The 12,032-nt window shown below is 54.6% G+C and overlaps 2 protein-coding genes across 2 annotated transcripts; one reads left to right on the forward strand and one right to left on the reverse strand.

The window, feature by feature from the left end:
• Positions 1-4,260: 4,260 nt before the first annotated feature.
• On the forward strand, positions 4,261-6,150 carry IWZ02DRAFT_491032 (uncharacterized protein; the record flags this gene model as incomplete). The annotated part of the gene is made up of 3 exons (XM_066769713.1): positions 4,261-4,627; positions 5,383-5,792; positions 5,887-6,150. 3 exons carry the CDS (start codon positions 4,261-4,263, stop codon positions 6,148-6,150), a joined length of 1,041 nt encoding a protein of 346 aa, XP_066622532.1.
• Positions 6,151-6,693: 543 nt separating this feature from the next.
• IWZ02DRAFT_520084 (putative mitochondrial inner membrane AAA protease Yta12) lies at positions 6,694-10,034 on the reverse strand (the record flags this gene model as incomplete). Its single annotated transcript, XM_066770757.1, has 2 exons — positions 6,694-7,921; positions 8,000-10,034. 2 exons carry the CDS (start codon positions 10,032-10,034, stop codon positions 7,158-7,160), a joined length of 2,799 nt encoding a protein of 932 aa, XP_066622533.1. The 3' UTR covers positions 6,694-7,157.
• Positions 10,035-12,032: the final 1,998 nt, after the last annotated feature.

Consider the following 12,032-nt stretch of genomic DNA (forward strand, 5'->3'; position numbering starts at 1 on the left):
CGTCCAATGTCCATCATCGGGATATGAAGTCTGTGCTGTTCGGGCACGGGTTTGTGGGCGAGAGGGCGTGCAGGTGGACGGGAGGGCGAAGGAAGAAGACGGCGACGTCTAGCGGCCAACCTAACCTAAAGGTAACCGCTGGCAGAATTCCCGCTCGGCTACCCGTCACGGGGTCTCAGGTCGCAACCACAACACCTTCGCTTGCTCTGCTTCTGGTAGAACAACCATTATTACTTTTCATCGATCGCAATCTACTCGCCATTGCGCAACGAAACGCTTGTTTCATCGCATACAATGAACGCCACTACGTCTCTAAAACCTCTGCTCGCTCGCGATTGATGCACGCTCCCTCGCACGGAAAAACGTCGACGTTGTCGTCAGCCATCTTCTGCTTCGCTCTGGCGTCTGCCTCGGTGCCCTTTGACAACCACTTCGTCTCTTCTTTGACCCATCACCCTTGAGTCCGGGAGGCTCCACTGCCGCCCACCGCAATCCTGTACCGAGACAACCCCAAACGTGCGGCAGCCGAGTAGACGCAGCAACAAGAAGTCGAACTCCTGCCAACATGTCTTCGCTAGACGCACCGGATACTGGAGACAGAGGAAAACCTGTCATTCGGGGCCAAGAAACCGAACAAAGGAGCCCGCAAGCCAGCGGGGACTGCCGGTAAAGTTTTTTCAAACTCTGAGGGCGGGATGACGTCTGAACCCGGGCGCACAAAGGCCAAGCAATGATGCTTGTCTTTATCTGCACGTTGCGCTGCTTCCCTATGGATGTGTTCTTAGTCCGCAGCTTTCCACCCCGCGGAATGCTTGTTTTGCTTGCTCCCCTTGGCAGCAATCGCCAGTCCAATCCGAATCCGAAGATCCGAAGTCACTGCGCCTTTCCGCCGACGTACACTGAGGAAGTCAATTTGGCCCCGCAAAGTCTGGTGAATCATTCTCTCACCTCATGGAAAGGACGTCGGCCAACTGGCATCCAGCGGTGATGTTCATGCTCCAGACCAGCGGCCCCTCTTCGCATTACAAGCCAAATCCATCGTCAGCATTGGTACCCCATACAGAGTTCAAGTCGCATGACCAATCAGGAAGACAATGTGGACATCGACCAGGAAACGGAACATTTTAGCCGAGCCTCGCAGGTGCACTCCCGCAGCCGCTGCACCCGTTGCAAGCTCTCGCAGAGGCTCCTCAGCTATGTATAAGCTTAGAGAAGCTACAGACTGTCTAACCCAAAGTGGAAACACGGGGATGCGGATTGACTCTCCAACTGACCATGTCCTTGCCTGGCGAGCCGCCTTGGGCGTTACATTCGCACACCATAGCGGGAAGACTTGACCAAAGCCCACATCACTGGAATGCTTCTTCAGGTTGATGATAGTCTAAGAACCATGCGCTCGTTGGCCTGCTCCAGTTACGAGCATCCAGCAAACCTTCTTTGTTGGAGCACCTAGATTACTAAGCACATGGCTCCAGTCCAACAACAGAAACTCAAATATCGCGGGGCGGCGCAGGCAGATGCGCTTCTCCGAGGACCAGCATCGTGGTGTGACAGAGTAAGGGAAGCCTCGAGGAGCGCAGCAAAAGTCAGGTCAGGTACCCGACCTTCCGACGACGTTCAACGACAGACAGACGAGCGTCTGTTTACGCGGACGGGGCAGGCTGGCTTGGTTGGGCAGCGGGGACCCCAGACCGGACGAGATCCTGGCCTTGACCGTGTCGGCCGCAACCCTGTCCGCTCCGGCGCTAAGCAACCGAACGAAGGCATCTGACCCGGCAGGCCGCGACGCTTTTCACAACTCTTCTGACTGGCTGTCGGTTCCTTCAGACAAATGCTTTGTTCGGCGGCGACGGTCGGGCGCGCGGTGACGCGGATGGCTGGCGACGCGGCATTCGGCCATTTGCAAAGGGAACAGCAGAGGTTGTTTTTGACTTGATGAGGAGGAACGACAAAAAAGAAAAAGGAGAAAAAAAAAAAAAAAAAAAAAAAGGGTGCTGGCCGGCCCCCGTCCACAGACGGACAAGCGGCCGGATTGCCGACCCCCCGATGACTTGTCTGGCTGGCAGTGGCGGTAAAGCATGCATCGCGCCATTATTCTCCTCATCACCTCCGCGTCACAACGGAGGACGACGCGCAAAGGGACATCTTCATTTACCAGTCCCGTGGATGAAAGATCCTGGGGGGCTTGGCTGCGTCCGTTTTCCAAATGTATGTCCAGCTGTACAGCTATGTACCTTGTGCAAAGGTGGACCCCGTGCGTTCGCTCTCCAGAAGACACCAGCCACGGCAGGGATCGTCTGAGGCGCGATCTTACCCCAACTTGCTTATCACTCGTCACGTCGAGGTAGAATGAAGGCCTCGTCATTGGCCGGACTCGGACCAGATGATTTGCCGCACAAGTCATTGGTCACCGATGGTAATCTTGCTAAACGAGCACCTGAAGTCTCTCGCCAGACCAAGAGCCGGCCACTTCTTTCCATGACCTGTTCACTAATTCGGCAGTTGCAGCAGCCCTCTCTCAGACACGCGCAAAGGCAATCACTTCAACTTGCGAACCGCGGCACGATGAAACCGCGCGTCTCACTCTCCAAAGCAGATGGAAAGAAAAGCGGGCACGCGGGTTTGAGGCTGCCCGCCCCCTAAAACTCTAAAATGCAATTTGTCTCTGGTCAAGCTTTGCTGCTCTGTTGATCGACGTCGGTTAGTTGTGAAAATGGGCCCTTCTTTCGAGGCGTCCCCTGCTCTGGCCTACCCCGTACTCTTTGCTGCGTTGTGTGGGCCCATTCTCCGCTGTTGACCAAGCAGTAGGTCAGCATCAAGGCACCCTACCGCCTAGTCGAGCGCCTGAATAAGAGCGAGATTTGCCGGTGTGTTGCGCTTTGTCATGTGGTCGTTGCTCCTACATAGCTTGCTTGGCCTTGACCGCAGTATGCAAGCGGTAGAATTGCCGCGCATTGGATGTTGGCGGGTATCTCACACTCACTGACGCCTCCGCTATAGACTGAGACTCTGCTCGCAGACATCAGCCCGAATGCTTTGGAGCGTACGAATACTTTAATCCAGCGCCGAATACTTTATACCATTCGCGAGCACGGCGAGAACCAGTCCTGACATCCCTTGAGAGCATCGCGGAATGACTAGACTGCGAAAGAGCATTTTAATTGTTGCGCTACCACAACACAAGTAAAGGATGTCCATATCTAGTCGCATCATCAAGCCAGGTAAGTTTTCGCAGGACACCAGTGATCAATCAGGGAGTTTGACAACAACGCCAAAGTTCACGCATACGGTTACTTGCCCCTGGCATCTCCATAAACACCTTCTCACAGTGCATGAATGCTCCCTGTCACCGTCCAAGCTGTGGGACGAATGCTCCTTGGTCCCGTCCGTACTGGATTATGAGCGCTCCCTAACCCCGCCCCTTTCAGAGCACGAACGCTCCTTGTGCCTGTTCCTTCGGGTTGCATGAATGCTGCTCAAGAGACCGCGTTGCCACAGCACCTAGCAGGTCCTTGTTCATACCCTCTTCAAGAAGACGCACCTCGTCATCCTCATCTATTGTATCTATAAGCACCTTCGTCGTATAAACACCAACCCATGCGCAAATCAAAGAACCAACGGTAACCCCACACGTCTTTCTTCGTCCGTCGAAGCGCTTCTCGACTATACCGTAGCCGGTACCTCTCATCGGTTCGACTCGACGGGAACAGCCAGAAGACAATCGACGACATCAAAGCCGAAGACGCGTCCACCGCCGAACTATCTGCTGCTGGCCCGCTCGCTCGCTTTGAGCATGTATACGTAGCGTCGACTGCGGCAAGACATTCCCGGCACCCAGCCCACACACAGCCTGGATGTGGATACTCTCATCCAAGAAGAGAGTGCCAAGGCAAAGGCCAACTGCTGTTTGGACGACGAGACTGGCCGTATGAGAAGACCGAAGCGCTCGAGCGCGACCCGTCATTCGGTGTTCTCTCCACGCAGGACGTCAAGAAGTCATTGAGCTCCTTCGACGACTTTCCTCGACCGACCACCGTTCGAGATCACATCTTCGGATCCGCTGCTGGGGTTTAAGGGGCTCCGTCGGTCGCACAGGTTGAGTGAATCATCGACATCGACTTCAGCGACAGTGGTGGGATAGAGGGCCCGGCCTGAGAGATTGTGCAGTTGGAACTCAAGAGGGTTGACGGTCAAGACACTGGCGAGGTTTTCAGGTCGACGCTGCAAGAAGCTAGGTTCTGGCACGAGAGGAAGGCGCCAATGGACCCCGAGAATGATCCCCGTCACCCTATTCTTGTTGTCAGGAAAGATCTCGAGATTGCCATCACCAAGACGACCAAGCTTGGCGAGGTTATCGCAGAGTCTGCCGACGACCTTATTCTCGATGACCTCATCGAAAAAACGAGACAAATCTTCATGGGCGCGACCAATGCAGCCAGTAGTAGACTGGTGCTCATGGCGATCACAATGTATGCCACCCACCTCGCATTGATTGAGACAAGTGCCGTGAAAGACTGGCTCAAGGGCTTTGTCGAAGAGATTGACAATCGCCTCCAGGTTGGACCAGCCCCGACAAAGGACGCCCTAGGTGAAATCTATAAACACATTCTTCTGATGGTCAAGGAAGGTATTGTATGCCTCGACAGCCATAAATAGTACTTCGATGGTCGCATCAACAACTATAGACTTGACGGCTCACTTCATTTCGTCTGGGAAGCAGCCATACATAGCAGTGCCCACGCTGGTACAACTATCAAGGCCGTTCGATATGCCCTGAACTATGCATTTAAGCAGAATCGAGCCAAGACAGTCGACATCCGCGATGTTCTAGACAACCTAGTCGGCTGCAGGACCCGGCCATGATCACCAAGAAGAAGGACTGTCGACGACTCAGTCGATTGCGTCGACTCAGTCGTTCAAGCCACTGTGGAGCTACGGGGCGTGGAGGACTTCGCATCGGAGATCGGTAGATAAGTAGTTACTCCAAGAGAAATGACAAAAGGTCGCTGGAAGCCCCATCTGAGCCCCCCACAAGCATTACCCAGTCCACGGTCAGAGCTATTCATGCGTCGAAAGCGAATGCAGCTAAGAAGCCGCCTCGGGACCATACACAGAAGCGGCATCCGCACTGCTCGACACGATGAAGCTATGTAGCATTCGACTTCTCAACCCAAAGAGCATAAGGTCATACCAACCTCCCCAATACCACGAGCAGAAAGACCATCCGCACCCCAGACCCGCCTCGGTGTGCATCCACCGCTGTAGTCAGTTCTAGCCTGCCCTTAGCAAACTCCGCGCGAGCGTCCGGTAGACGTACGCAGATCCATCATGATGCTTGCCTTTCCATAGCTAACATTGCCTTGTGTACTCTCATCATGGCAGGAACTGCACGCATCCATGATCATGTGCTCAGACTGTCCAGGCTGGTCCGACGAGCCGCCCTCCCCGCCGTCAGCAGTATCGCCAGCCTCAGTGGACGTCTGACCCTCCATCTTGCTCCTCTTATGCGCGGACGCTCCATCGGCAGTGGCGGGACGCGCGGTGAGGTCCTGCTCTCTAGGCTCTTGAGCTACAAGATGCAATCAGCACGTGCACGCGGGCACAAAGCGTCTCGAAGGCAGCCTGCCACGCCCAAGAAGCTGCGCAAGCTCCTCCTTATCTTGAGGCCTGAGTCTCCGGTCCGTCATGATGATGTGGGAGACGTGGTTGCGGACCAGCTCGCCAAGCGCGTCGATGTAGCCCCGGCTCCTCAACGTGTGAGGGTCCGCCGCCTTGCCGCTTTCCATGTGCCGGTACAGCTGTTTCCAGTTGTGGCGGTAGTCTTGGTGGGCCTTTGTGTCTGGGCCGTGGACGTACGACAGACGGACGGCTGATGTGCTCCACCAGGTCCTTGAGCACGTCGAAGGTGGCCTCGGAAGTGGCCGTCATGCTCTGGATGAGGCGAGGGTCCTGAGCCGCGTCGATGCCCTCAACGGCTTCAGTGCTATTGCGTCTCCTGAGGTCGACGAGGTAACTTGGGATGTCGTCCAAATGCTCCTTGCGAATGATGGCAGTAGCGAAAGACATTCCGACGTCTCGGACACGGCGCCGCTGGACGTGGAGGCTGCCCGCGCCAACTATGACTACGTTCCCTGCCTCTACGGCGCATAATTCTTTGCGGGAACGGACAAGGGCGTCGACCGCTACACCGAACTGAGCCCTGAGGAGCTTGAGCGTCGCAACCAAGGCGACGAGGTCGATTCTCAGATTTGTGGCTGCGGCGTTTGCGTGCGTAGGCGCGAGATTCTGTTGAAGCGGCCTATGCCTGCTGCCGCCAAGGACGTCAAAGGAAAAAAAAAAAAAAAAAAAAGGCTTGAGGATGAAGGTGGTATGGAGGGATAGGTGGAACCGCCTCATCGAGTGATATCCCAGAACACCGCGCAGCAGGATGGGTGACTGGTTTCTGTCAGTAGCAGCCAATCCATTCTTGCAAACATGACCATTCAAGGCATAGACAGTAAGGTGAGAGATCATGAAGAGATGGTACCGATTTCCAACGGTACGCCCAACCTGCAGCCGCAGCCACTGGTATCCATGGTCAATAGGGTATTAAGTAGTTCCCGTATGTCGAGGGAACTATCGTCCATGACCGCGGTTGTGCGTGAGGAGCATTCGTCCCCCATCGCCGTTGTGCCCTAGGAGCATCCGTGAGGAGATGAGAGGGTTAGTTTGATCCACCTGCTTCCAACAACTCACCAACCAAGTAAACTTCAAACGCAGAGATTGGAGATTTGATATATAACAACAGCGATGACAGCAGCATAGCACTTAGGCACGCAGCGAGCCCAACCCATCTACGCACTCGAAGAGAAAGAAGAAAACAAAGAAAAAGTTATGTTGCTAAAGACGTTTTTGGGTGGAGAGTGTACGACCCGTCCTTCGTTCCATCACCTCTGCCTCTGCATCCGTCCATGTCAACTCGAACTGAACGAACTGACCTCAGCTGGTCGTCCGAATACAATCAATTCCGCCCCAAATGCTCGACAAAGACGAAGAAAGTCTACCTACATGCTTGCTTGCTCGCTCGATTGCTTGGCTTTTGTGCAGCCGCGCTCCTCCAGCGCCGCCGCCACCGCTCTCCCAATGCCATCCTATGCCATCACATCCAGCAAACGCATCTATGCGGGAGGAGTGCCGGGCGGCGTAGGCGGGGCGCCACCGTCCTCCTTGCCCAAGCTAGTCGGGGGAACGCCGTCCTCGCCGGGCAAGCTGTGCTCGGCGCCGAAGTACTTTGTAAAGTCCTTCGGGTCCTCAAAGGGCCGCTTGCCGAGGAGGCGCTCGAGGTCGTCGCGCGTCAGCATCTCTTTGCGCAGCAGCTCCTCGGCGACGAGGCCGATCTCCTTTTTGCGCGCCGACAGCAGGTTGCGGCACTGCTCGTACGCCTCCTCGACGATGCGCCGCACCTCCGAGTCAATGTTGCGGGCCGTCTCTTCCGAGAAGGGCTTGTGCAGCTGCGACGACGGGTCGTCTTCGTAGTGCAGGTAGCCAATCTTGCGTGACATGCCCCACTTGGTCACCATGGCCGATGCCATGCGCGTCACCTTGTTGAAATCGTCCGACGCGCCTGACGTCACGGTCTCAAAGTGCAGCTCCTCCGACACGCGTCCGCCCAGCGCCATGGCCATGCGGTCTATCAGTTGGTTCATTGTCATTAGGTACGTGTCGCTCGACGGAAGGTACTGTGCGTATCCGAGAGCGCCGCTGCCACGCGGAATGATGCTGACCTTGAGGAGGGGGTCGGCGTGCTTGAAATACCAGCCGCAAATGGCGTGGCCGGCTTCGTGGTAAGCAACGGTTTTCTTGTCGTTAGGAGAGAGGACCATTGACTTTTTCTCGAGACCACCAATGACACGGTCAATGGCGTGCTCAAAGTGCTTCATCTCTACCGAGTCGGCAGAGTATCTGGCGGCTACAGCTTGTTAGCACTCTTGCGCTTGCAGACATCTGAGGATACACATACCAATGAGAGCAGCTTCGTTGACACAGTTGGCAATATCAGCGCCAGCGAATCCAGGAGTGAGGGCGGCCAAACGGCCGGTCAAGAACTCAATATCTTCTCTCGTCGCAATTCTCTTCAAATGTACAGCAAAAATTTGCTTCCGTCCCTCCATGGTCGGCGCATCAATGGCAATGTGTCTGTCGAATCGACCCGGCCGCATGAGCGCCTTGTCGAGCACATCCGGTCGGTTCGTTCCTGCAAGAACCACGACTTGCTCCGACGTGTTGAAACCGTCCATCTCGGTCAGAATCTGGTTCAGCGTACTCTCCCGTTCGCTGTCGCCGCCACCCATGCTGTTCTTGGAACGAGACTTTCCAATCGCATCGATTTCGTCAATGAAGATGATGCACGGCGTGTTTTTCCTTGCCGTCGAGAACAAGTCACGAACGCGCGAAGGACCCACACCGACAAACATTTCCATGAATTCGGAGCCGCTGACGCTGAAAAAAGGCACTGCCGACTCTCCGGCAGTCGCCTTGGCGAGTAGAGTCTTACCAGTACCAGGAGGACCAGACAGAATGGCACCGCGAGGAATCTTGGCACCTAGCCTCTGGTATACGCCGGGGTTCTTGAGAAAGCTGACAAACTCCATGATTTCTTGCTTGGCCTCGTCCATGCCCGCCACATCGGCAAACTTGACCTTGATATCGGTTTCATGGTTGAATCTCTTCGCGCGACTCCGACCCATGCCAAAGACACCGCCGGATCCGCCACCACCGCCTCCGGCTCTTCTGCCCAAGTACAGCAGCGCACCGACGAACAGGATCGTAGGACCGAAGGACAGGATGGTGGCAGCCCAGGGAACCTCATCATTGTAAGAAACCGGGATACGTTCGGACGTGGGTATGTCAAGACGGTCTTGTACGGCCTCCAGCTTCATCTCGAAGACGTCGACGGAGCCAATGGTGAAGTAGTAGTGGAAGTTGGGGTTTACGGCAGGAGAGTCGGGATACATTGATTGGACGGCGTCTCTCTTGAGATACACCTTGGCCTTGGAGTGACCCATGACGACAATCTTCTCAACGAGCCCCCTTTCCAAAAATGTGCTGGAGAATTCTTGGAATGAAATTTCCTGCGAAGCCTCGCCGGGAGAAAGGAAGCGGATAAACATATAGGTGAGGAATAACGACGTCAATGTCGTTCCCAGGTCCAACGATACTGCGGTTGTGAAGTCCGTCTTTTTGTCTTTTCCTTGCTGGTCGCCTTTCTTGCCATCCTTGCCATCTGGCCCATGGTTTTCACCTGTTTGTTGATGAGGTCCCCCTTGATCAGGTTTTTGTTGATTCGGGTCGTCTTTCTTTGGCTGGTTCTGTTCGGGTTGGTCCTGTTCGGGCTGATTTTGCTGACGAGAATTGTTTTGCGGCTGATTATGACCAGATTTGCCTTGTTGAGATGCATTATCCTCTTGCGAAGGCTCCTTCTTCGTTTGATCCTCATCATTCTGCGCTTTCTGCGCCTTCTCTGTTTTCTCTTGCATTGCTACCACGTCATTTAACATGGCCGGTATGAATTTGGTGAGGTCGACAAGGGATGGTTTCTTCGAGCTACACAAGGTGTGATGGATATCTTTGTGAATGCCCTCCACTTTCCATATCTCAATTTGCTGCTCGAAGTCCTTTCTCACGAAACCGGGGACATACGCGATCAGAAGCTGGAGACGCTCCAAGTCCGACTTTGAAAGCTTGACAATGTCGCCCTTGTTTTCCCCGTCAGGCGTCGGATTTTGGTTGAAGTTGGGCGGTTTTCCCCCTTGCCCGTTGTTGGCTACCTGGCCGTCCTGCTGTCTTGCATTACCGCCACTGTTCCGCGAGCCTTTCGGATCGTTCGGGGGCTTGGGCCGTTGCGAGGCATATCGCCGTGTCCGCTGATGGGCATAAGCTTGCCACGGTAGGGGCGAGTTTGGGAGAAGAGGTCGTAATGAGATGCGCGAAGCTAGGTTGATGTTGCTTCTCGATAACCGCGCAAGATGGCCTGACCGCAGTGCCAACGTCGTCATGTTCCAGGGAATTGGCGGCGCGCGTCAGACGGAGGGAATGGAGAGGGACAAGGACGGCGTTAGCAATTCACCATCCAAAGGAAAAAGGCAGTGAAGGACTGCGGAGTGGCGAGGTTGCGCGTGTTGGTCGTCGACTTGATGACGAAGATGACTTTCTGGGTCTCCATAGACTCGGCCTTCGGCTCAGAAGTTGATCCGCGCCGCCCCGCAAGGCGGTGAGACCGATCTGGCAGAATCAACACCTCGTCCTGATGTCCGCGATCACGCAACAACATTTTCATGTCCCTGGTTTTCCGCTTGCATTTGGATTCTCCGTCGCACTGTAGGCATCTTGCTTCAATCTCTCCGGACGCATTTTTTCACAGTCTTCGGTGGCAACTAGCCCATTCCACAATCTATTTCGCATCAGCTAGAGCACGGCACAGGCACTCAACACACAATTCTTCCTTTAATCTCCCACCTCGCCATTGGCGCTGAGTGCTTCCATGAAAGATAGCTTCGTGATATGCGTCCAGATGGGGCAGTCTCGATTTCAAAAATCTCTTCAGACGAGTCAATCCAACGTGATTTAGACCAAGACACAAATCCGGCCCACAGCGCCGAAGTAACGAGCAGTCTACCACGCCATCAATACTCGCCGCACTCGACCAATATTTCAACCATAAACGTCAGCGCAGGAGCAGGAGCAGGAGCATCACAAAGCAATACAAGCAACGAAGCACACAAGTCATCCAACGGCCAGGCGCCACACACCACGCCTTGTCCAGTCCAATCCAGTCCATTCCATTTCGAAATATATCTACAAGAAACATGACGGGCAAACAGGCGGCAACGGGCGAAAGAAGGGCCCGCGCTTTGCCTTGTCCAGCCTAGCCGTGCCTTGCAGTGGCAATGGGGAGAAAGTGCGAAAAGTGGGGGATATCGAACCGAACGCAGAATGATAGAAATGAAAAAGCACAGAAGTGGGAGGAGAGAGAAAGGGAGGAGGGGACAAGGGGAGAGGAGAAAGGAAAGGACAGCGAAAGTGATGGAAGCAGAGAAGATGCGGTCGGGGCATAGTATGGGAAGTAGATGGAGAAGCATGGCTTGTCAAAATGGAACAAGGAGAAGGAGAGAAGCCAGAGAGCCGGCTAGCTGGGTAGCTGGCTGGAAAATGTGGGACGTGTCAAAGATGATGAGATGGAAAGACGGAAAAGTAGGTGGCCAGGCCTAGTAAAAGCCCAATTAAATTCGATTCGTCGTCCATCCGCGGCCAAATATACCACCGCCGCCGTCCTCGTTCACGTCGTCGCAATGGACGCTTTTCCCACTGCAATGCAGTGAATCCAGAGCCAGAGCCCCGACAGACAGACGGACGGCTCAATCCCTAGCTTGCTTCCAGCCCTCCTCCACCCTCCAAACCGAGCAAAAAGGAAACGCAAGTTGTTCAAAGGTATCAACAGACCGCCCGGCTTGCCTTGCCTCGATCGGGCCAAAGGGCGTCAAGAGAGGACCAAGGCGGGTGCGGCCATAGCAGCCAACGACGTGTGTATTTACAGACTGCCAGACAGCGCAAACGAGGAACGAAATGAGCCCAAGGAGGATGCTCTAATTTTCTTGCGCACCGCACCACCAAGCTCAAGTCAACGGAACCCAAGCACTTGCTTGCGTGCTTGCTTCGCATGGAACTCGCAGAGCCGCCGGAGAGAAGGACAAAAAAAGAGTAAAAAGTAAAAAAAAAAAGGACGAAAATGTAGGTTGGAAAATTTAATACAAGAAGATTAAAAAGGGGAGAATGAGACATGTGGAAGGAAGAGCGCGTACCTGCGCTGGTGGAATATTGACAGTAGAGTGGGTGGCGGAAGCTCCGCAGCCTCTGCGCCTCGGTGAGACAAGAGTGGCTGCGGAGGTGGCCAGGCCGCGTGGCAAGAGAAAATATTATTCGACTAGGGAAAAGTGGGGGAGGATCGATATTCAATATTAGGCCCCGCGCGCACTGATTGTTGTTGGTGACACTCA

The sequence above is a fragment of the Phyllosticta citriasiana genome, assembly GCF_038021145.1.
Source record: "Phyllosticta citriasiana strain CBS 120426 chromosome Unknown IWZ02scaffold_7, whole genome shotgun sequence".
NCBI lineage: Eukaryota > Fungi > Ascomycota > Dothideomycetes > Botryosphaeriales > Phyllostictaceae > Phyllosticta > Phyllosticta citriasiana.